Below are 25,265 nucleotides of genomic sequence, written 5' to 3'. Positions count from 1 at the left end.
TCAGAGTGTCAGCAGCAAGCCACCTGGCTAGGGACTGGGGTTAGCCAGCGGAGTCTAGGGAGCCATGAGCCACCGAGCCACTGAGCTATGCTTTCAGTTTCTTTTCCTGAAATACCCACTGGGTGGGCATTGGAGAGCCTTGCTGACCTCCCATTCCCTTGTTCATGTTCTCTAGTACAGTGGCTCTCTTCCTTTGCTCTGAAAAACTTTATCCCTTTCTTGTTTTATAACTGCCACTAACTTTTTGTGTATATTGGGGGATGAGGGATGGGGTGGTGCTGAAAGAACTTTTAAGTGTCATCCTCAGGAAAGCAGTCTACCTTCTTGAGACAGCGTGCTATTGTCCTGGGGCTCACTGGTTAGGTAAGGATTTTGTGCACCGAGCCTTCCCTCCAGCCCAGTTTGTTTCTTCAAATATGAGTGAGGGAGGTGAGTTCTTCCTGAGCCCGGCTATTTAGAAAAGACTTACATGAGCATGGGGGCGGGGCTGTAGTCAGGGTTGTTGAGAGTGTGCACACGAGCTCTCCCCACCAGGACCAGGTACTGCCGTTTGGTTTATTGTGTCTCCTTCACTCCACCTCCCCACCAGGTAGACTCTTGCATCTTTGTGACTGTGGGTCTGGGAATGCAACTTGTCTGTTCTTATGGTTGTTAGTTACCTAGTGAGATGAGGCACTTCCTTTGGAAAATGGCGTCACTCTTTATGCAAGGTTTGCATTCCTCATCCCTCCCACATTTTGTTTGGCCTTTATTGTATCTGTAGTCTTTCCTAAGCTGCTACCCAAGCTTCTTAAAGTCGTAAGGGGGCTGTCTGGCATTTTGCTTTTTGTTTATCCTGTCTTTTTCATTCCCCTTGAGTTATTTGTTTGGTTGGTTGTTTGGGACAGGAACTCAAATTATAGCTCAGGCTTCCCTCAAAACTCAAAAGCTTCCTGCCTGTTTTTTGTCCAAGTGCTAGGATTACAGGCATTTGTCAGCACACAGGGTTCCCTCATCACAGTTTTAACTTTACAAAGAAAGGAGAGGTTCTTTTGAAGGGGAAACCATTGTTTTTTTTTGTTTGTTTGTTTGTTTGTTTGTTTGATTTGTTTTTTGTTTTACCATTCAAAAACAAAGGCTTAATTTTCACTAGCACTTTATCGAACATTTGTATCCATTTAGGGAAAGATATGCATGTGTGTGTACACATGCCTATGTGTTGAGGAGAGAGTGGTGGTGGAGGAGGGTGGATTTCAGTGTACTACACCACTTTGACAAGACAAGTAATGAAAGCAGGGCATCCAACATCCTTCTTCTAGCCTCTGTGTGAGCACACACGTATATGCACCTGAACACTCACATGTGTCTGTGTCATCATACTCTCTGTGGGCCGTTTCTCAAAGAATATAAACTGAGTTTCTTTGCAGCCCATAGGAAAGGAGGCTCAAACCCAGCATTTATATACAGAATAGTTATAAACAATTCTATGCTATTCTTTGTACACCTGACTTTTAAAATTAAGATTTCTATTCAACGTCTACTAAATGTGTTAATTTAAAATAACTGCCATCCCCAGAGTACATGCTAAAGGGTCAGGCCTGCATATGCCAAGTGGCTTCCACTTCCTTTCCCAGGCCACAAGCGGACTTCGCGCCATTTCATAGGCTGTCCAGCAACTGTTACCTAATGCAAAAGGTGACTTTGCAAACCACAGTTTCCCATGACTCTGAAAACAAACAACAGAACGACTGCTGAAGGTCACCATGAGATGCGGGTAGGACACATGCTTGTCTCCAATCCTGACGACCCAGATTCAGTCCCCAAGAGCCACATAGTGGGAGGAGTGAACCTAATCCTGCAGATTGTCCCCTGACCTCCACACATGTGCTATGGTATGCATGCCCACACCTGTACACAAAATACACAAATGTATTTCTTAAAAATGTTTAGCTGCACCTCTGTTGTAAATATAACATACCAAAACCTATAGTGTAAAAATGTTTGTGATTAATAAATTTTCATCTAAAGATAATAAAGTTAATTAATAAGGAGGTAAACTTTTGCATAATGTTTGTCTTAATTATTTTCAAAAGGTTATGGTGGACTTCCTTACTTTCTTACTCACATCTCTTCTGTTTATCCAAAGGCCTAGAGAGAGTATGGAAGGTAAAAGCCATTTGTTAAATATTTTCTTGGTTTCCCTTCTTGATCCACAACCAATACCCTGTTCCTGTTTTCCACCCTGTGTCTGGAAAACCTGCTTGGTTGTTAAGAGGAATAACTAACCTCCATGAAGCTTGGCCACCAGGAGGCAGAGTCAGGCAACTTGGCTTTGCTCAGTGAGCCCAGGATGGCTGCAGACCAAGAGTTCTGGGCCTGTTCGTATGCTAGGAATGGACTCGGAGCCCATGAGAGGAGGAGAGAGAAGAGAGTTCAGGAGCTGGAAAAGACAGGCAACGCCAAAGAGAGAGATCGGGCAGGTTCCGTGACAGTTTGTCAGTTGCTTTGATCATATTGGAGTAAGAGATAGACGAACTTTGAACGGATTGGAATGGCCCAGCAACCCCTTTTATTATTTTATTTGGGATGGGGTTCTTTTAAATTTCAGGTGGTAACCTAAATTTTCAGTGTTTAATCTTGTGTGTGTGAGTGTGTGAAAGTGTGTGTGCATGCGAGTGTGCTGGCACTCACATGTGTGTGTCACGTGTGGAGGTACCCACAGAGGCCGGAGAGTTGGATCTAATTCCCTGGAGCTGGAGTTACAAGTAGTAAATTACCTGATATGGATCCTGGGAGCCAAACACTGTCCTCTGCACGAACCATAAAGCTCTCAATGGCTGAGTCGTCTCTCTGGCCCTGGTAATGTAATGTTAAGGTTTTCAGATCTCACTTCAGAATGAGGCTGCTCGAGGAAGGAGGGGAAAAAACAAAAAAAGCAACATCAGCTGTACACCTGACTCAAGAAGCAGTACTTTATCCTAGCTGGACCTGTCATCTCCAGACACTGAGCCTTCTTTGGGTAGCTATTTCGCTCTCGATGGCGCCTCTTGGCATCTACGGAAGCAGATCTGACCAGGTAGCAGGGTCCGGAGTTGGGCCCTGAGGCGGCAGGGGGGAGATGCTGTTCACACAGCTTTCTCTAGCACTTTTAGCTTTTAGCTTAGAGATTCGTAGCTTAGAGACCATGCATGCTCAGTTCTTGGAGCCAGCAGGTTTGATGTTTTGCTTACAGTAATTCTGACTTGTGTGGTTAGTGTCTGTCTGCTACCCAGCCTTAGCATGTACAACAGCATACCAGAGTTAAGGACTACCCACATATGCCTTGCTGCTCTGGCTTTGCACAGGCTGTCCCTTCTGCTAAGGGGATGGCATCTGCCAAGAGAGTTAACTGAGAAGTTAGAGCGAGCTCTAAGCGGCAGCACCTAGCAGATGTTTCTATCATTGCTCTGGTTATATTGTGTTATTTCTTTCATTAAACCTATTTGTTTCTAATCTCTTTCCCTAGAAACTGAGCTCCTGTGAGGAAGAACCATCTTCTTGACCCCCAGGCCTACAACAATATCAATATGAAAGAAACACTGGCTGGGTTAGTGAGAGGCCCCCATGGGTGATCTATACATTCTCCTTCCTGTTTGCTTGTTTTATTATATTTCAGGGGTTTTGTTGTTATTGTTGTTGGTTGGTTGGTTGGTTGGTTGGTTGGTTGGTTGGTTGGTTGGTTGGTTTGGGTTGGGTTTTGTTGTTTTGGATTTGTTTTGGATTTCTGTTTTCAAAACAGGAGTTCTTACATAGCCCTGGCTGACTTAGAAATCACTATGTAGACTAGGCTGGCCTCAAATTCACAGAGATTTCACCTATATCTGCCTCCCAAATGCTGGGATTAAATGTTCTGCATGCATGTTTTGTTTCTGTGTTTGGTGCTAAGATTACTACTTTGTATGTGCTAGAAAAACACCCTAATCGCTGGCCTACCCCAGCCTTCTCTCCAGCGGAAGATTGAACAACGGCTGCTCTTCTGGCTTGTTAGGGATAAAAAAGATGAGAGTGGTTCAGTCACAAAAAGCAATCTCCTAGCAGGAAAGCCAGGGTGCATGGTAACACCACACTGCCAGCCCCTCTGTCTTCCATGGACAGGGCCAGGGAGACTGGTGAAGCCACATCTGAGGCCTCATGGCTTTTGAATTTCACAGAAGAAAGGGGTATGAACCCCAGGAACTGTTCATTTACTAAAAACTAGGAGGGGAGGAAGGCTCTTCTCTCCAGTGCTGCCTGATCAATGTCTTCTGTAATTCAAGGGTTATCATGACACTGGACCATACAATAAGAACAAAACTCCACATTTTCTCAAAATCAGAATCGACCTTCATGATACCATGGCACTGAACTGTGAAATTAAAGATGCAGGAAAGATGCACAAGGCTGACTTTAAAATACTATGCTCTGCTGGCATAAAATGCTATGGGCTGCTTGGCGTGGTAGTGTAAAACCTATAAAGCCAGCACCTGAGTGAGAGAGAGGAAAAATCACAGTTCATGGCTAACCTCGAGTACAAAGTGAAGGGGCTCAAAAATTCTTGAAACACAACAAAAAAACTGCTGCCCCTAACTTCTAACACTTGTTTTCTGTCTTTCTGTCTTTCTATCTGAACTACCCAGTGAAAAGCTGAACATGGTGGTTCATGCGTATAACCAGCACTTGGAAGTTGGAGAAAGAAGGATCTCAGTGAGTTAAAGCCAACCTCCGCTATAAGACCCTATAGTAAAACACGGTGTCTGGGGAAATGACTGTGTGTGAAGGGTGGTCACCCTGCAAGGGTAAGGAAGTACCTTCCCATGCAAACTGAACCCTTCATGTAGCCAAGTAACATGTGACTTATTGGAATCCTGTGAGTTAAGTCACCTGCTCCAGGCAGAAGATGCTCACAGGTAAAGCCAGATGCTTTACTCTCCCAGGGCTCTGTCAGTTACATCCAAGGCCATGCCAAGAGTTAGCATTTTTCTTTAGATGCAGGAACTCTTGGGCTTGTCTGGAATTCATCCACGGGGCTGCTGGAATAGAAATGCATTCTTGTATTTATTATGGTTTTGGATTCGGTAGGAGATTTGCACCAAGGTTTAAAGCCAAAGTAAAGGCCCCTGCATCTCACAGCTGATGGTCAGTCCCCGCTGATTTACAAAAGAATGTAGAGCTCAGGCTTTATGCAATATTTGAACTCTGGTTCTGGTTCCTGAGCTCTCTCCACCTCCACACTCATTGCACTTCAGCAAGGCAAGGCCAGCTCAGTGTGATTCTGCTTTGTTTTCGGAGACAGGGTCTCACTGATCTGATCTAGCCTAGGCTCCACTCACCTTCTTTCCTCTCTGTCTCCCTAGTGTTGGGACATCAAGAAAAGGGGCATTTGCTCCCCAGAACCCACATGATAGAAGGAGAGAACTGACTCTCTCAAGTTGTCCTCTGCTCTACACACACATGCTGTGGCATGTGCACCCATGTATGCACACTCAAGAAAAAGCAAATAATTAAATAATGTAAGACTAACAACAGAAATGGTGACTGGCCCCCAAGGAACAATATCCTACGTCATCCTTCAGCCTCCATGTTTGTGCTCACATTCACATAAACACTTGAGAAATAAGTGTAATTTAAAGCTAAAGATTTAAGATTGATACTAGTATAAGGTGTGTGTGTGTGTGTTTGGTATGGGAAATGCATATTCAAAAATTTTAGTCATGGATTTTAAACTGTGCCTCTCCTACTTCATGTTGTGGAGGTAGTGGGAAGACCATGAATCCACAGACACTTATGTGAAGAGGACTACAGCTTGTTTAAACACTGGCAAAACAGTCTAGATAGCATTTTGTTTATTTTTATTGCTAACAGAAAACAGGCAGGGTGGCTGAGTAGGTAAAGCATTTGCTGTTAAGCCTAATGATCTGAGTCAGACCCCTGGGTCCCACACAGTGGAAGGAGAGAAGAGACTGACATGAATGCCTATATTTCTATACTCAGGAGGCAGAGACCAAAGAAGGAGTGCAAAGCCCCCGGAGCCATCTCTTCAGTCCCCAGACAAAACCCTGTCTTTAAAAAAATAAAATCTTTAGGGCCTGGAAAGATGGTTTGGCACTTAAGAGTTCGTACTGGCTGTTTCCTCCTGAGGACCTGGGTTCTCACATGGCAGCTCACAGCCTGTTCTAACTCCAGTTCCAGGGGATGCTCTGGTCTCTTCTGGCATCTGAGGGCATTGCATACATGTGGTACACGTAAGTACATACAGGCAAACACCTGTATACAGAACATGAAATTGTTAGAAAGCTCTTTATGTGTCTGAATTTCTAATAAGAAAAACTATGTAGTGTATTTGCTGTTTCACTAGCCCAGAGTTCTCTAAGAGGGGTTTTGAAGAGTTTTATCCGAAATTTTGTTCTAGAGAGTGAGATGAAGTTTGAGCCTTAGCTATACCACTGACCCTCTTGGGTTCCATCCCCAGATCCTGCATGAGGGCAGAAGTGTTGGCTCCAGCAAGATGTCCTCTTACTGCCACGTGTACACATGCCCCCACTCAAGTAAATGAACACAACTTGGATAAAGGGAATGTCAAGATAGGAAGATTCAACAGACTGAGGAATAATGGTTTTCTAGGACTAGAGGGTTTAGGGGGAATGTGGAGAGCCCGCTAACTGGAACAGGATTTCAGTGGGGAGGGCGTTTCAGTGTACTGACTGTGTGGTTGTGGCAGGGATGCTGCACAGCAGCGTTACAGAAGCAGTCTGGGTATAAACCACAGAGTCTCGTAGACAGTTGGAAGCCTAAGAAGGAAATTAGTGGATCCCAGGTGTGGACATTGCACCTAGCACTTCAGCATAGGCACCCACCCATGGATCCAGACAACAGTGGCAGGCTCTCTTCTCTCTACCCTGCATCTCACAATCATAGGCCATGGCTATAGTACACTTTCTTACTCCAGCCAGGGAAAGGGAGACCCACCAGTGAGGCCCGGCAGCTCCAGAAAGCAGAGCCCACCATCACCTGGTCTCCATGCAGGCTCCAGTAGCCCACGTGAGACCTAGGTATTGTGTCCTTCTCATCTACTTCCAGGGTAGCTCATGGGTAGAACTAGAAGCATGCACTGAACATGTGCTGAGCTGGCTACTCTGGTGGGACAGGAGGACCTCACAAGGCTGCACAGATATTGAGAAATGTGGAAAAAACTATCACAGAGACGCCCCAGGTTGCAGAGTGGAAGCCATAGCGCAGGTTGATAAGGTACAGACTCCATCTGGAGTTCCAGTCCTGCTGTTAGACCCTGTTGCCACTGTTTCCCAAACAGGTTTCACTGTGTATGAGCTACCCACTCAAGAGGGTTGCCACATCACCAGGCTGTGGGCAAAAGGGACTCCCCTCTGCCTCTTAGTTTCCTTTTTTTAGCCAAAGCCCTTTACAACAAAGGGGAAGAAGAGTGGTGGTTCTCCACATCTACCTGCCCACAGAAATTAGATCAGCAATCCTTCCATCTAGTCAGTCTCCTAGTGAGGCTTTGAGAATTAATTAGGACACTCTGTCTGCTCTGATGGTGACATTATTTGTCTGTCCAGAAACTGAAGGCTAGCGATACACAGGTCTTTAGAATCAGAATTTACTATTCTTGAAAGTTGACCACTTGTTATGCTAGGCTAATTAATACAGCTGAGCAAGAGTGAATCAACTCAAAGGGTGCAGTTGGGGGTTTCTGTTTGTTTGAGGAATTTTATATAGATTGTCACCATTTCGGAAAAGCATCACAGACCCAACAATACTACATTTGAATCAGAGCCATTGTTAGGGCTCAAAGCAATCTGGCAGTCTGGCAGTGTGGTGCTAAACACACACACACACACACACACACACACACACACACACAAAACCAGGTTTACTGTTCAAGGTTTAACCAGTAGATACAGGATGTAGGGACAGGAAGTTGGAAATATCCTTGGTCCCAAGGGTTCTAACAAAGTTCCATCTGGCCAGAAGGGAAGGGTTCACTTCTCCACATCTGTAACTCAGCAGCCTACCCTAAGGTCCTTTCCAAGGTGGAGGGTGGGATTCTTTGTCCAGGTCCCTCACCCAGGTTCTTCTTGAGCTCTTGGCTGCTGCAGGTTGGAGGTGCAATTCTCATCTTCTTTCCTTCTACTGAGTTCCTAGGCTACCAGTGCAGTCTTGTTCTTTTGATGGCTCTGTGCCACAAACCTTTGCCTGTCTTGTAGGTTATAGAGGAGCTTCCTATGAAGTTTTCCTTATGCAGCTTATGCCCAGTAGTAACACAACCATCTTCAGCCCTAGTGAAACTTCACTAACCAAACAAGATGAAACTTTTCACAGACGAGACTGAAAATCAAACACTATATGTAGGACCCCAAGGAACTTTACCCCAGGAGGTTGCTGTCTCCTGTGCCCATCTACATCCCATAAATGTCATGGACTGGGGACCTAGGATGCCTCAGTCTTAGGACCTAAGGACCTGTTTCAATCCTCATCACTCCCAGAAAAGTTGGGTGTGGTGCTATGTGCCTATAACACATAGGCACATAAGTGCTGGAAAGGTAGTAACTAGAAGATCCCTGAGGCTGGATGGTCAGCTACATCTCCAAGCTTGAGGTTCACTGTCACTCTCTCAAAATGTAAGGTGGAGAGTGAGGAACAGCAATTGGGGAAGACATCTAGCAGCAACTTGTCTTCCAATCCAAACACACATTCATGCACATTTGCAGGGGCCCGACATGGGCCTCCATTTGTGGTGCCTGCACCACGAACAGCTACTCTGAACCTGGCGAAGGCCTAAGGGTTTGAAAGAAAGACACAAGTCCATTATTCATGTTACCAGAAAGTTTATTCCATCTTGGACTGCAGTCTCTCAGGACTGCCTGTAGTCACACTACACAGACTGCGGTCCCAGTATTCTGCACTCAGGTAATTACAGGGGAGGTATGCAAATTCCCTAGCTGCTGGGTGTACAAGTCACCCCCTAGGGTGGAGTCTGTAATTACCTTTGAGCAACTGGGAACAGGAAGGCCAGGTGTGGAGTGGCTTGTGACTGGGCCAATTAGCATAGCAAAAGGGGGCTGTGTATCTATCTCTCCCAGAGTTGGGACACAGAAAGCAGGCAGTGTAGCTAACCCTCAGTGGATGGGGGGATTGGCATGGATATTCCAACACACACTCACACATAACTCTCACACACACAATACATGCACAACTCACCTATACACACACACACACACATGCATAAACATACATGCACCGCTACGTTCACACCCTTACATACAAACATATATACACATGCATGCCCCCACACATATGCACCTCACATACACACACGCGCACACACACACACACACACACAATAATTGGAAGGCTTAGCAGTTAAAAGAACTGGCTGCTTGTCCAGAGGACTCAGGTTGAGTTCCCAGCACCCACATGGTGGCTCACAACCATCTATAACTAGTTCCAGGGGATCTGACTTCTTCCAGATTACCTCTTTGGAACTTCATAGGCAACAAGCATGCATGTGACATGCATGTGTGCATGTGTCATACACAAAAATAAATGAATAAATCTAAATTTCCAGTAATAACAATTGTGTGAAATAAATAAGCTTCGGGATACAAGGTAGATCATCCCAGTTCTGGGTTATGGCTACTATTAATCAGTAATTGTTATGACAAAAATGTTTGATACAAGCTACCTAGTAAGAAGAGATTTATTTAACTTAAGAGTTCGGAAATTTGAACATGTTAATGATAAACACAGGCTCTGTGCCAAAGGTTCCTCTTTCCCACCAACAGCAATGGAAGATGCGCATCAGAAGTGAGCAAGTACTTCCATGCTCGAGCAGCAGAAGGGCAGAAGAGGCCAGGCTCGGAGAAGGAGCCTCACCCCTTAACATGACCTCCCACTAGACTCCCTCTTATAGCTCCCACCACTTCTCATTGTCACTACCCTGGGGACTAGACCTCCAGCCACAAAAGGAGCTTTGGGGACATAATTAAACTATCAAAACTAAAAGCTCAAGTCAGGAATGTTATAGTAACTTTTGTAAGATTAGGATTCAAACTTAGTTCCAAATTGACTAGCATTCCCTCTATAACATTAGCTGAAACGCTGAACGTGGAGTGGGGATTTTAGACTGTGTGTGCTGCAGACCCAACAGAATTGAACAGGAAACACAGTAGTCCCTGAGGCTCCACCTACATCCAGCAGGAAGAACCAGATTCTAGCCTTTGCATAACATGCCACCAGTAACCATAACCTGCACCCCAAAGTATCTGGGCTTGCATCCTAGCTTTCAGTCCTGTGGAGCCGGCATCAAGCTGTGCACCTTGCCAAGATAAACTTTACGATGTGATCTTTGTTCTAGAGCTCCCTGTGGGAGCAGCACACCTAAAACTCCTACTCTTCTTTTGGTTTCTTCCTATTCCCTGCCCTTCGTCAACTGCCTCCTACTGTTTTCTGCTTTGGAGTCCTTTCTTGGTCACTTTCCACTAGATGCTGAGTTGAGGAGCCTGCTTCTACGAGAAGCTTCTAACAGCCACTAGATCTTCAGGTGATAACATCCACACGTGGACTGGCAGACATTTAAGGCTACCTAGAACCACTTCCTGAAACACTCTACCAGTGCCTGGAAGCAGAAAGTTTTTGTTTTCTATTTTTGTTTTTTTGTAAAAATAACAAAGCAGAAGTAGCCATCGGGTTGGGGGGTTAAACTGCTAGGCTACTAGGTACAGTGACAGACTTTAGTTAGGCCTCTTTGTGTTACCAAAAAGAAAATACCTCAAGTTTCTTCACTTGATCTTAGCCAAAAGGCCGAGAAGCAATCTCAAGTTTCTTAAATAAAAAAAAAAAAAAATCACTTGTGTTGTGATAGACCAAAGATGAGTAACTGTATCCAACTAATGAGCAGGACAGAGGGTCTGACATATGATCAACCATTGTTCTTAACTACTTTTATTGTTCTGATCAAAATACTCATTGAAGCTTTTAAAGCTTTATTTTTTTTTAGACATCTAGGAATGTTTCATCTCCAATTTTTTAAAAACATGCATAAAACATTTGAAGTAAGACATAAAGAAGATGATGTATACATTGCTATTTCTTACTGTGTGCATAAACTTTATGGCATATTAGAAACTGCAATTGAGAATTAAACTGGTCCAAATGGATCTTCAGAGCTGAAAAGAAAAAGGGAAGGGATGGAGGGAAGGAGAAAATTAGTGGAACATTACAAACCTCACCATCAAATGAGTTTGTCGTATGACCACCTTCTTAAAGGAGGTGAGTCCTGGCTCCACCATTTGGTAACTGCCTGTTTGAGCAGATCACCCATCCCCCCTTCATCAACTCCCCTTTCCAAGACATAAATACAATACAAGATTTGACTGAGCTTTTGGCCCCAGGGTCCCTGGATTTCACTTAAAAGCTGGATTTTCTAACATGAGACGCTCCATCTAACAGAGACACTCGCATTCCCTTTCACGCTCCTCAGCTTCTAATACACCAGTGGCGGTCCACGTAATGCTGTCATTTCTTTCCTTGAATGTCTGGAGGCCTCCAGAAGGTAAGCTTGGTAAACCTAGCACCTACCAACTAGAGACTAAAAGGGCTGAGATGTGCTGCAGAGCTCTGTGACTTCTGGCTGAAGAGCAAGGTCATTGTCCAAGGCCTTCTCAGCAGAGCTGCCAGGGTGGAAACAGGTGGACCAAACCCACCTCCTGCCGGCCTCGCTGCATACACAAAGGTGCTGTTCTCCCTTTAGAGGGCTAGCAATATGGCTACATGCCTCCTTCCTGCCAATCCACAGGATAAAGGAATCGGATCCCAAAGGATTCTTCTGTAGCTACTGACAAGTTACCCCAGTTAATGTCTTCCATACAGTGATGCTTATCGTGTCTGAGCTGTCTATAAACAGCACCTAGGACAGTGAATCAAACAAGTCTCTTCCTGCAGTGCTGGGACCAGAACTCAAGGCCTTATGCACTAGGTATATGCTCTACCCCCCAAAAGGTCCATTACTTAAAGTCAAGAAACCTACCTCCATGATGCTTGATTACATGTCTCGATCTACAAAAAAAAAAAGGAAAAGAAAAAAGAAAATGAAGACAAAACATTACTTTTATACTGAGTATTAACAGACATCCAAATGTTGTAAGCAATAAGGCTGGTAGACTAGGTTGTTGTTGCTAGCCCTGAGTGCTTGTTGAGATCTACCCAGAGATCCACTTCTGTCTACAAGTTTCTAGCCAAGGCACTGGAACAGGAGGGGCTGCAGGCCTCGGCCTGTCCTACCCAGCATGCTCTTTGGCACTGAGTGTGCATCAGGCTGCCAGGAAAGCTGGAGGAAACACAGAGAAGAGGTCTGGGACAGTGGGTGGGGCTGCTGTTTCTGTGCTCGCCCACAGCAGGGAACTACTGGTTCAGGGCTCACTGTGTAAGTCTCTGCTGGCACCACCCATCTGGGGGTATTCTCTAACAGTCTCAGTATGCAAGTTTGTGAAGTAGCAAAGCAGTTTTAAGCTGAAAGTAAGGAGGAACTTGAAGGCTCACCCCAGGTGACAATCTTGGGCTCCTTCAGAGTGGGGTGTGTAACTTTGCAGGCGAACGTATCGGTCGCAGTGGGTGTAAATTCGGTGTGAGCCAGGATATAGAAAGACCAGTCCTTGCTGAAGGACAGATCCGACATCTCTACTTTAGGCATCTTCTCTCCGTTTTTCAGCAGCTCAATCTCGATTTGAGGCGGGTGAAACTGTGAGACGTAGCAGTTGAGGAAGTTCGGCTTTCCATTCTCTGGTGGGTGTCGGGAGTACACCTGGACTTGAGGGCTTTCTGAGGGCCACAGGGAAAGACAGATGACAACTGTAGCTCAGTCCGCGCCATGCACCATCTTACATTTGTTCCTCTGTTTCTCCCCGTCCCATTTCTACTCTGGACAAGTGACTTGCTTCCCCGAAGGGCTACCTACATTTTGAGAACTTAGTATCTTTTCTTCAACATCCTGAGCACACCTTCCGATTTTCCTACCTAGCTTTTAGCAGTGTCTTCTGTCACTGGAGACCTCATTCTGCACACCCTCAACAGCATCCACATCAAAGCCTGCAGTTCTGGTGGGCTGTGTCAGCCCCTCTCGCTTTTCTTCATTTTTATTTCCTTTTGTTTCGCTTATTGCTCCTCCCTGGACTTCCCAACACATACGTCTGTGCAGAAAGCCGAGCAATTACCCCTCAGGTGGCAGGTGTTGGTATCGGCTCCTCCCTAATGAGGTTCCTAAGCAAGTCAACCCAGGGCACAGTCCTATCACATAGTTTCCAAAGACAAACCTCTGCTTTCATGAACTAGAAAACAGACAAAATGTAAATACCACCGAAGCTAGCAAAGGCTTTAGGTGACTGAGTAGGGAGAAGTGAGGGCCGTGACGGGTGAGAACGCACTTGGCTAGAAGTAAGGGGAGCAGTGTATATGAGGGGAGACTGTTTTCTCCTTCTGTCATGGGTTCCATGAACTCAGGTGGTCGGGTTACATGGCAAGTACTTTTAGCTGCTGAGCCACGATGCTGCCGCCATCTTTGAGTTCTGTCTCTGCTTCTCATCCAACATGACAAGAAGTACCACTGTGTAGAATATGTAGATTTAGGTATCACTAACAGATAAATCTATTTTCTTTAAAAAAAAACTATTGTTTTCCTGAGAGTACGTGTGCATGTGTGACTGCGCATGCACACACTGTATGTAGCTCATGTGTGGATTTAAGAGTCAGTTTTCTCCATCTGCCAAGTGAGATCTGAGATTAACTCAGGCTTAGTGGCAAGTGCCTCTACCTGTGGAGCCATTGTACCGACTCTTTCTGCTTCCCCCTCCATCTCCTTACATACTTGTTCATTATTTATTTGAGATAAAGTCTGACTCTGTTTCCCAGACTGGCCTCAAACGCCTGTCTCAGCCTCAGATCACAGGCATGACTCACCACACGTGACTTGTAATATACTTTCTTTCTTTCCTTTTCTTTTCTTTCTTTTTTTTTGGGGGGGGGGGTCAAGATAGTATTTCTCTGTCCTGGACTCACTGTGTAAACCAGGCTGGTCTTGAACTCACAGAGATTTGCCTGTCTCAGCGCCTCCAGAATACTGGAATTAAAGGTGTGCACAACTATGCCCAGCTATAATATACTCCCGGATACACATCTCTTCAGTGTGCATGGTCTCTAAAGAGCAGACACTTATCCGCCCATGGAAAGCAGTAGGGAATGAAGCTCTGAGAGGTGTGGCCAGCTAGAGTAAAGGTCTCAGTAAAGCTTTGAATTCTTTTGTTCCTGTAAAGTTAAAGTAAGGATAAACCACAGATTTCCTTGCATTTGAGGTTTTGGTAACAAGAACAGGCTAAATACCACAGAGGTCAGAACCCAGGTTCATCCTGCCTGGAATCCTCTGGGCAAGAACCATCTCTTCCACAATTAAGACCAGTGTTGGGCCGGGTTTAAATCTGGATTCTGCCATATTTTTACCTCCATGCATAAGGGAGTTACTACTTATCCTCAGGGGTCTTGGTAAACCACACTGAAATGACCTCTGCCCCAGCGTTCACAGCCTCCTGACTAAAGAAGACAACGTCTCCGGTTTTTCAAAACTGAAAGCAGAGGCTCTATCTCGGAAAGAACCAGGCAGCAGTGCCAAAAGGGAAGCTCTGTGTGAGGTGCCAAGGGCCCAGGGCATCCCAGACCGCTTCACAGACTATGACCCAGGAAGGCCTGGGCACTTCTAGAAACAAATGGAAGTTACAGCCCAATAGCTCAGCCTCATTTCCAGCCCCGACTGCCATTAGTCCATTGTGTGAAAAAGTTACTTTAACTCTCATTGCCTCCTCTAGTCCCCTGTCTTAAGACATGAGGAACCATAACGTTTACATCATAGATGTACTTTCAAACTCAGGAAGCACACAAGGTTCTGAGCATTGTAAGCTATCATACCTAGCAGCCTTTACGGTTTTTACTAAAAGCAACACAAACAATACAAAGTTAATGGTCAGAAAGCTTTGGAAACATCGCAGAGTCTGGGACCCATGCCCATTTCTCCCACCTTCCAGCTCGGTAGGACCCTAGGCGCTCTGCAAGTGCAAAAGAAGCTGCGCCGCGGTGTTCTGACTTCCCGATGTCCGGGCCCCCCCCCCCCCCCCCCGCTTGCCGCGCCCATAGCCCTCCACCCTGCACTTTCGGGGCAGCCCCACCCTCCTGCTGTGCTCAGGGAGCCTGGGGGCTCGCGCAGGGAGAGGAGCAAAAGAGAAGCCTTCCCCACCTTCAGCGCTAACAGTCCCCACACTGAGCCATTTCCACCCTGTAGCCTCGAAGCAGTAAGAACCGAGCGGCGGGACGCCCACTCCTTTCCCGAGAGACCAGCCCTGGCCAACCCCGTCCGGGAGGAGAATTAAGGAGAAGTCAAATTTTAACGCCAAGAGAGGGGGAAGAGGCACTCACTCTGAATAGCATACAAGCCGGCCAGGGAAACAAGCAGCAGAAAGAGGACGGACACCCCGCGAGCCATCGTGCGAGCGTGCGCTAATCTGCTGAAATGAGAGCCAGCCTGGGCGCGCACTCTTATATAGTCCCTGATCTTGCAGCCAATCCGAACTCAGATCCGGAGACCGTCACCAGTCTCCTAGCTCATGATGCCAAACTAGGTTACAGAGGGACTTTCCCATTTTCAGTTTCGTGTTCTTATAAAGTCCCGTGATGTTTGAAACAGCCTAGGCTGAATGGACCCTTCATGCCCTACGATCTTGGGTGTGCTCTTGAGTTTGGTGTATCTGATCGTTCATCCTAGAGATTTCTAGCTGAATAAATTAATTTTTTCTGGATGAAGAGATAAACCTTGAGATGCATCCCCTTGGGGTTCCTGCTTATCGGTTCGGAAGACAAAGGCTACCGTAGTTTTACTCTGAATGTGAATTACATCAGTGGACCCAGCAGAGAAGCTAAACTCCTGGCCAAAAGCCAGGACAGAGACAGGCTGTGAGTGTCCCGAGACACTACCACCACAAGCAGCCAAGGTTAGTATGGCTCTAGTGAGGAAGGGGAGGAAGAGGACATGGGGTACAGGGACATGAAGAACAATCTTAGAAATCACCATGCTTTCTTTCAGTTGAAGGGACTTTGGCCATGGCTTCCCCGAGGAGAACAACAACATAACTTCTGGGTTTCTTGAACATATTTTTAAAACCTTTAACAATCTCTAGTGTGGAGGCTGTGTCTAAACTAGAGAAAACAGACCTTCATGAGCTAATAAACAGAGACCCGATCCTACAGTGTCTGCCCAGCATATAGTATTTTTATCCACTAATGTTCAAGAATTATTAACTATGTTATTTTGTTGTCCATTTCTGTAACTGAAATATCAAGAGTATTTTATGCAGAAAGTTGTGAGTTAAGATAATTCATCTAATTAAAAAGAAAAACTCATTTAATACATTAAAGAGCCGAGGTGTTAATATTAAATTATGCTAAACCCTGTGTTGAACTCTACCAGGAAATGCCTTAAGAAGATAGAACACTGCACGGCTGTTTTGTTTTGTTTTGTTCCCGATTTACTACATCACAGAAAATAAAACTAAATTTAAGTTTATTAAGGATAAAGCCTGTTCTAGTCACTTATAAAACCAACTTTAAAACCAGAAAGAAGTAAAGCACAACGGAGAAGCCGAGAGGTGGTACATACTCTCCTCCCTGGCACTGGGGAAGCTGAGAGGTCTGCTTCAGACCAGAGGGTCAGGAACGGCCTAGACAGTAGAGAAAGGCCCTGTCTCACATAAGAGCCAGAGGCGAAGACGTACTTCCAGCTCTCTGCATGTGGGGATTTCTGTGTTTTCTTGGACTTCCAATTATGACTTATCTGGGTAACAAAAATGAAAGGAAAACTAAATTGTCAAGAGTGCGGGTGAGACTACAGTCAAGCCTGACAACCAGAATTCAGTCCCCGAACCCACATAGTGACAACTACACACACACACACACACACACACACACACACACACACACACTCAAGCATACACAGCCAACAAATAAATTTAAAAAGAACAGACAAGAGTCCTTTAGTCCTTAGACAAGTGTGTCTAAGGGGACCAACTTTGGCAATCTACAAATATGACAATTTAATAATATTGTCTCTCCCAAGAGAATAATTAAATAGTAAACTGGAGGCTTCCTTCTCTCTCTCTCTCTTTCTCTCTCTCTCTCTCTCTCTCTCTCTCTCTCTCTCTCTCTCTCTCTCTCTCTCTCTCTCTTACCTATATGATTGCCTAAAAGGGTTTCTTTGCTGTCAACACTTCAAAATAGTAAATACTGCTAAGAATCCTTTCAGGGGAACTAGAATTTTATGCTCTCCTGGAAGCAATGTCAATGATAAAAATACTTTGAAAAACAATATAATATTTTTATTTAAAGCCAAACGTTTGGGGCCAGTGAGATGGGCCAGTGGTTAACAGCACTGGTTGCTCCTGCAGGAGATCGGGGTTCAATTTCTAGCAGCCGTATACATGGTAGGTCAAACCACCTGTAGCCCCAGTTTCAGAAGATCCAACATGTACACACATAGTGTGCATACATACGAGTAGCCAAAATGTTCATACAAATAAAGCAAAATAAGTAAGTCTAAAACGGTATTTTTAATTAAACCTTTAAATTTAAACTTGTAAAAATTAAAAGTATTTTTAATTAAATGAGATCTATTCTCTGCACTCAGTGACCCCCACAGAGAAAACAAATGCTTTTTTTGTACAATGGCTTCTACATGAATGTTCACGGCAGCTTTGTTTGTAAAAGCGGTAAACTAGAAATAATCCAGACAAGTTAGACTCCTTGTGAGGTAGACCTGTCAGTGGAATACTTACTGTCAAGAACAAACAAGAAATCAGCCAGTGATACAAGAACATGGACTGAGTAACAATTCTAGCAGAAGCCACACAAAAGAATATACTCTGTCTGAGTCTGTTTACATAGAACTCACGAAACATACATTAGTCTTGAGTGGAAAGCAAGTGAGTGATTTCCAGGGAACAGAAGGAGCATCAGAGGGAATTGTTGGGGACAAAAACTATTAATTATTTAGAGTTTGATGGCAGCTTAATAGATGCGCTCATGTATTATTATTCACTATATACTCTTATACATCTATGGTGTAGTAATTACCGTGGTTACAAAGGTAAACCCCGGGGCTGGAGAGACAGATCATCCCAGCACTGGGCAAGTGACAAACACCCATAACTTCATGTCCAAGGGATCCCACACCCCATTCTGGCCTTTGCAGGCACAAGTACAGACACACACATACAAATAAAGAAACTTTTTTAAAATTTAACTTGTATTTGTATTGGTGTTATAAGACATGGCTTTCCTGGGTAGCCCAGGCTATCCTAGAACTTGCTCTGTAGTCCAGGCTGGTTTCAAAAGATCTGCCTGCCTCTGCCTTCTGAGTGTGGGGCTTGTGCCACCCCTGCTCGGCAGAACTCTTAGAAAGACCAACTCTGAAAGCATCGATCCTTATATCATTGCTATATTTTATTTTATTTTTTAAGGCTTGTTTTATTTTAATGGCTGATCCATGTGAAGCCACAGCCAGGCCACTCTGTACCGACATGAGGGAAGCTTTGTTTCTTGGTCTCTTCCTCCTTGGACAGATCCTCCTCAGCCTGGAGGTGCTCCTCCCGGCGCTTTCGTGCTTCCTTGGTCTTAGACCTGCGAGCCTCAGCCTGGTCAGCCAGTAGCTTCTCCCAGGCCTTGCCTGCCTTCGGTTTGTGGATGTGCTCCACGAGAATCCGCTTGTTTTTTAATACATTCCCTCTGACCTTCAGGTACAGTCTGAGATGCATACAGCAGTCAGTCTTCTTAGATCCCGCTATCTCCTGAGAAGTCAGCGAGCGTTGGCGGTACCTTCCCCTTCCCTATGCCCATTTGCCTGCTCTTCTGTCAGGCCAAGGTGTTTTTCAGGCAGCGAGCCCGGGAATGGACAGTCACGGGCTTCCGGATGATCAGCCCATCTTTGATCAGCTTCCTCATCTGCCTTGGCAATTTCGTTGGTCTCACTGGGGTCCAACCAGACCTTCTTTTTACCACAGCGGAGGACACTAGAGGCAAGCCTCTTCTGTAGCCTGAGCTGCAGGCGAAAGGAAAGAGCTCCATTGCTAGATTTAAAAAAGAACTAAAGTGTTTGAACAGAAGGAGAAATAAGCTATCAAAGGAGAGACAGAAACAGGTTAAAAGTTCACTTGATTGGACCTCTCTGTGGTCAACTGTGCCAAGATCTTCCAGATTTTGTCCTGAGTCCCTTGCCATTCAAAGTATGATCCAACATCAGCACCATCAATACCTGGGAGCAGTTAGACATGCAGGCTCTTGGGTCCACCTCAGACAAACTGCAGCAAAATCCCCTTTTACCAGCATCCCAGTTGGCTCATATACACACGAACAAATGTAAAGCTGGCGACCCAATCGATAGGACTGCCTTGAAGGTAGGCATTTTCATGTACAGATAGAACACTGAAACAGGAATAGTACATATATGGGGGAAGAAGTTCTACAACATTGGGATAGTCTCATCTATGCTCCTTGAATTTGCTTATTTTTACTTTATAAAATTAGGTAGTCTCCCATGTCGTTCTGTTATCTGTAAGCTGGCTGGAGCTTGCCTCTGCTCAGGCAAAGGCAAGGAGTAGCATTTCCAGTGTTGGTAATCCCAGACAGTCGAATGTCAATGACTAATTCGTGGGCTAGGCCACCAGGTTCAGAGACATGCACTTCGAAGCTCTGAGAGCTGGAGACTTCCGCCTGTGGCTCCAGCAATGTGCGGCTGAGAGCTCAGGGTTCTCATGTTGAAAGCTTAATGCTCTGGTTTTTCATTGTCAAAGGCTGTTGTACTTAGCATCTAATGAAACCCTTGGTTTACAACAGCAGCAGCCACCAAGCGTTCCCAGCAGCATGTGATGGTTCTTAAGCCTTTGGTATAGGGAGGTTCAATCTTGAAGGCTTGCAGTTGGCTGGAACTCTTTCCAGTGACCGGGGCTCATCTTAGCAACACAGGTCTCCTTCTCCATGCTTCCTCCTCATTTGTCGTTTCTGCCCACTGCTCTCTGGAACTCTCTAGCACCTCCTTACAGCAGTCACACCACCACTACCACTGTCTTCGCTTCATAGCTTTCTTATCATCTTGGCACAAGCTAGAGTTATTTTGTGACTCAAGAAGAGGAGCCTCAACTGAGAAAAATCTACAATGGATTGCCTGCAGGCAAGTGCCAGGGCCTTTTGATTAATGGCTGATTTGGTTGGGCTTGGCCCAGGTTGTGGGGCAGTGTCACGCAGGGCAGGTTGTTATGTAAGAAAGCAAGCTGAGCTAGCCCTGAGAAGCAAAGTAGGAAATCTACAGCCCTCCATGGCTTCTGCTTCAGTTTCTGCTCTGAGTTTCCTCATGCTACACTGTTGCTTTGGGAGTATAAAATGAAATGAACCCTTTCTTCCCCTAGTTGCTTTTGGTCATGGTCTTTATCTCAGCAATAGTAACTTAATTAAGACAATGTTACCAGTTCAACCTGCTCCGCCCACAAAAAAAGACCTCAAGAAGGTAAGGAAAGACCATTCAGAAGAGGTCTTCTATTAAAGCTCCCAGTGTTACAGCACCAGGGAGCAGCACAAGAAAATGGCTCCTGGCCCACTCAAAAACTGAACCACCTGGTTATATATCTGAGGGGTGTGGCTTGCAAAGGAAGCATTTATATTAATCACAGCACAGCTTTTGGTCCCACCCATCACAGCCTCACACAGGGACACAGGACAAATCACCAATCTCATTGCCCCAATCGCTGCCTTCTTAGTGAGTTACTGAAATTCCTCTCTCCACTCTGGAGTGCGAAAAGCTTCAACACTACTTAAAGCTCCCGGCTGCCTTCCTCCTGACATACATTACCTGACAGCCACTGGAGCAAGGCCTTCCAAAACAGAGCTTATATCTTTGGCAGCTGCTCTCCTTGGAGTGCTCTCAGAACAATTTTAAAGTGTCCAAAACAATTGGGTTACCTTGAGGGCAGTCCAGCCAGTTGCCAACTGCTCAGCAGATAGCTTTCTATGCCAAGCAGCCAGGTAGAAGGGAGAAAAGTAGGACAAATGGCAGCTGAAGAAGGAAACCAGGTGTGGTGGCTATCTTGGTTGTCAACTTAACTAAAACCTAAGGAGTGGGTACATCTTTGAGGGACTTTTCCTTATTTGAGTCATTTTTTTTTCTTTTTTTAAAGATTTATTTATTTAATGTATATGTATACGAGTACACAGTGGCTGTCTTCAGACAGCCCAGATCTCATTACAGATGGTTGTGAGCCACCATGTGGTTGCCGGGAATTGAACTCGGGAACCTCTGGAAGACCTTTTGGTGCTCTTAACCGCTGAGCATCTCCGATCTGGATTTTTTTTTTTTTTTTTTTTTTTTTTTTTTTTTGGGACAAGGTTTTTTTTTTGTGTATCCCTTGCTGTCCTGGAACTCACTCTGTAAGACCAGGCGGGCCTCAAACACAAAGATCCAGCCGCCCCTGCCTCCCAAGTGCTGGAATTAAAAGAATGTAGCACCACCTTAGCTCATCTTAAGTCTGTATCTTTTAAGGTGGAAAAATCCACCTTTAATCTGGCTGGCAGCCTTTGTAAAGGACATGGAAGAAGGAAGCTTGTTCTCTATGCCTGCTTGCTCTCACTCTTGCTAGCAAATCTATTTCTTCACTGACATGAGAGCCTACTTCTTCAATATTCTGGTGTATACTGAAAACCAGCTAAGATTTCCCACCTTGTGGACTGAACAACTACTGGATATTTGGATCTCCTGTTGGTAGACTGTCTTTGATGGACAAGCTGGACCAGAGCCTGTCTATATGTTCATTCTATACATTCCCGTTCCTCTGGAGAGCCCTGACTAATACATCAGGCAACAACTTAATCTCTTTATAGGAAAATTATATATCAGAGGATGTTTACAGCCAAGAACTATTGCCCTGTCTTTAATTCATCCTAGTACTTAGGAGGCAGAGACAGGTGGCAGATCTTTGTGAGCTCAAGACCCACCTTGTCTACACAGTTCTAGGCAAGTCAGGGCTACACAGTGAGGCCTTGTCTCAAAAGTACACACACACATCAGCAAGGACAATAAAAATAACTTGTTAGCTTTTCATTTTGTTTTGGGGGGCAGTTGTTGTTGGTGGTGTTTTGTGATTTGGGGAGGGATTGTTTGTTTGAAACAGGGTTTCACTCTGCAGCCTAGGTTGTCCCTGAAGGTTGTAGATCAGGCTGGCCTCAAACTCACAGAGATCTACCTTCCTCTGCCTGCCATGTGCTGGGGTTAGAAGCATGGGCTACCACACTGCTTTTAGCATTCTTAGCAGCCCAGTACCCTTCAGGAGCATGGGCTCACCTCTGTATCATTTATACACAGAACTGGATTCTAAAGAATAATGTCTTTGGACTATTCCCCACATCGTACCTTGTCAGACAGAATAATGCTCCCCGAATCTCAGCAAATACATCTGTCCCCATATCTGGAATCTGTGACTTTGTATTCTAAGATATAAGGAATGTTGCTGATATAATTAAGGTTGAGAACCTTGACATGAAATTACTGGGGCTGATCTAAGAAAATCTATTTTCATTGCGTGGATCCTCAAAAGAAGAGAGGACTTAGTGGTTAGGAGCACCGGCTGCTTTTCCAGAGACCCCAGGTTGATTCCCAGCACTCACATGGTGGCTCACAACCATCTGTAACTCCACTTGCAGAGGTTCTGACACCCTCTTCTGGTCTCAGCCGGCACCAGACACACACCTGGCAAGCATATATACATGCAGGCAAAACATTCATAGGCATAATCTAAATAAATCTAAGTTGTTAGTTTTAGTCAGGGAACTATTTTGTGACGATGTTTAGTAGGGAAACAGCTACTAACATGATCATCAGTCACAGAAGCATCAGGGAGATGCCCTTGGCATTGTTAAGACAAAGGAAGAAGCCATGAATCAAGAATCGAGGTAAGCCTGAGGAAGGCTGAAAATCCCCTAGAGTCTCCAGAGAGCACTGCTTCCCACCAACACCTTGGTTTTGGCTCCGTTAGTCTTGTGGTAGACTTCTGGTCTACAGAAGTATAATGCATGTTTTTGAATGAATGAGTTTTTAGAATAGAAAGCTAATCCGGCCCTTCCTTTCCAGAAGCATACAGATTCGGACCTACCTACCAAGAACTTAGTTCAGCACAAACGTTTGCGTTTCCAAAGTCTAGTTTGCCTTTTGACCAAGCAGGCTTTGGCTTCGCAGGGCATTCTGGGTACTCTGTGTTGAAAGCAGTGAGTAACCTGCTTTGTGCCTGATGGGGGTTGGAATCTTTTGTTAGAAGCTTGGGTCCTTCCCTTCTCCCACCACCACTCTCCTCTGAGCGGGGTCAGCTGTGGTAATGTGTGCCCAGCGTGAGAAGGAGATGCCCAGGCAATTCGCCTCATGTACAATAAATACTTCATACACACCGCATTCCAAATGGACCCGCATCTGTGCCTTACGTGAGGTTTACAGCGTGAAGAGGAGCCTGAGAGTTATAAGAGGGGACCTCTAGACCAGGACAAAGGTTTCCACCGCTTTGCCTTTTTTCTTAGTCTGTACCAAATACCTCCACCGTCTGCCCCAACTCGTTCATCTAATGCCGGTGCCCACACAATCAATCAACAGTTCCTTACTCAGTTCTGCCACCTGCTAGGCACTGGGGAAATTTTCCCCAGAGGAGCTCAGGGACTGCAGTTTATAGACCTGTAAATAGGTCGTGATACCAGGACAGCAACTAACTCTCCTGGGAGTGAGTAAGAAGGAGCCAGCTGAGGACCTTTGAACCAAGGGAGAGAGGAGTGTGAACTTTTCCCTTTGGACTGTGACGAAGTGCGGGCAGAGGCGCATAGGCAGGTTTTTAAGATTAGGTTTTTCTATATAGCCCTGTCCTGGAACTCACTCTGTAGACCAGGCTGCCCTCAAACTCACAGAGATCTACTTGCCTCTGCCTCCCTCAAGTCCTGGGATTAATGTCCATTAATTAAAATCCATGGTGTGTGCCACCATGTCTGGTTGAAACAGGATTTCTTACTTGGTGTTTTTTGCTTCTGGTCTTTGAGATTTTTCTTCTTTTTTTTTGGGGGGGGGGGTGTTGGGAATCAGACTCAGGGTCCCATATGAGCTAGCTCTACCACTAAGCCACATCTCCATACCCCTTTTCTCTAATTATAAAATCCACAGCCATAAGAAAATTATAGACAGTTTAGCTAATATTAAGTATAATATTATTAATATTAATATGATAATATTCTAATAATTTTCTACCTTCTAAGATATCCACAGCTAGTACACTGGTATATTCTGATATATTTACACCTGGATTTTATCTACCTATACAAACATGTGTGTATGGATACATGTTAACAAAAATCTTATCTTGCATATATTTCTCTGCAAACTGGTTTTTTTGAAGCCATATGTCAAGGATAACTATATCTGTTTGTATGACAGTATACAGATGTGTCTTCATATTTTCATAATATTTTATTATGTGAACACGCCATACTTTTATTTGGAAAAGATGGCTTCTCCTATGGAAGGCCATGAATGCTCAGTCTCTCTGGTGAGCCACCTCAGTGCTGGGGTCATGGCTCTCTGCACCACACACAGGTCATACCACGCTTTTTACTCAACCCTGCTTCTCCCTGCTAAAGACCATCCTATGGGTCATGAAGCTGTCTTCCATAGAGTGTGCTTCAAGCTACGTCTCCCACCTTAAATGAAGAGGTCTACTTATCTCCTCACACCTTCCCCTGAGGTGGTTATTGCCATTGAAAATTGTCTTATTGTCAATCTTTAAAGATGATTGAGTTGAGCAACTTCTATATACTCTGTGTTTCTGTTTGTGAATTCTCTATCTGTGGTACTGTTAGCCAAAATCCTTGGGTCCTGGAAATGGACACTGGTGTGTGTGTGTGTGTGTGTGTGTGTGTGTGTGAGTGAGAGAGAGAGAGAGAGAGAGAGAGAGAGAGAGAGAGAGAGAGAGAGAGAGAGAGAGAGAGACTCATACAGTACAGACTGGCTTTGAACTGATCTTCTAGCCTTCATCTTCCAAGTGCAGGTTGTGCATGTCTCATCTGGCTCAAGTAACTCTCCTTTTCTTCTTCTCCTCCTCTTCTTCCTCCTCCTCCTCCTTCTTTTTCTTCTTCTTCTGAGACATAGTCTCACT

At 45.0% G+C, this 25,265-nt stretch overlaps 1 protein-coding gene and 1 pseudogene across 2 annotated transcripts; both read right to left on the bottom strand.

Annotated features, from left to right (window-relative positions):
• Positions 1-10,936: 10,936 nt before the first annotated feature.
• B2M (beta-2-microglobulin) lies at positions 10,937-15,552 on the bottom strand. Its single transcript, XM_080931067.1, has 4 exons — positions 15,469-15,552; positions 12,553-12,831; positions 12,041-12,069; positions 10,937-11,180 (listed from the first exon to the last, which is right to left on the bottom strand). Exons 1-3 carry the CDS (start codon positions 15,533-15,535, stop codon positions 12,056-12,058), a joined length of 360 nt encoding a protein of 119 aa, XP_080787193.1. The 5' UTR covers positions 15,536-15,552; the 3' UTR covers positions 10,937-11,180; positions 12,041-12,055.
• A 3,020-nt stretch (positions 15,553-18,572) lies between these two features.
• Positions 18,573-22,548, bottom strand: LOC308431435 (large ribosomal subunit protein eL19-like; annotated as a pseudogene). The gene is made up of 2 exons: positions 22,496-22,548; positions 18,573-19,166 (listed from the first exon to the last, which is right to left on the bottom strand). The product of its transcript is annotated as a large ribosomal subunit protein eL19-like (transcript).
• Between the last annotated feature and the right edge of the window lie 2,717 nt (positions 22,549-25,265).

This window comes from Micromys minutus, assembly GCF_963924665.1.
Source record: "Micromys minutus genome assembly, chromosome: 17".
Lineage (NCBI taxonomy): Eukaryota > Metazoa > Chordata > Mammalia > Rodentia > Muridae > Micromys > Micromys minutus.
This window is presented reverse-complemented; position numbering and strand designations above follow the sequence as displayed.

Coding starts and splice junctions, on each gene's coding strand:
- B2M (XM_080931067.1), bottom strand. CDS start 15,535: ATGGCTCGCGGGGTGTCCGTCCTCTTTCTGCTGCTTGTTTCCCTGGCC. Junction 12,832..15,468: donor CGGCTTGTATGCTATTCAGA/GTGAGTGCCTCT, acceptor TGTGGCCCTCAG/AAAGCCCTCAAGTCCAGGTG.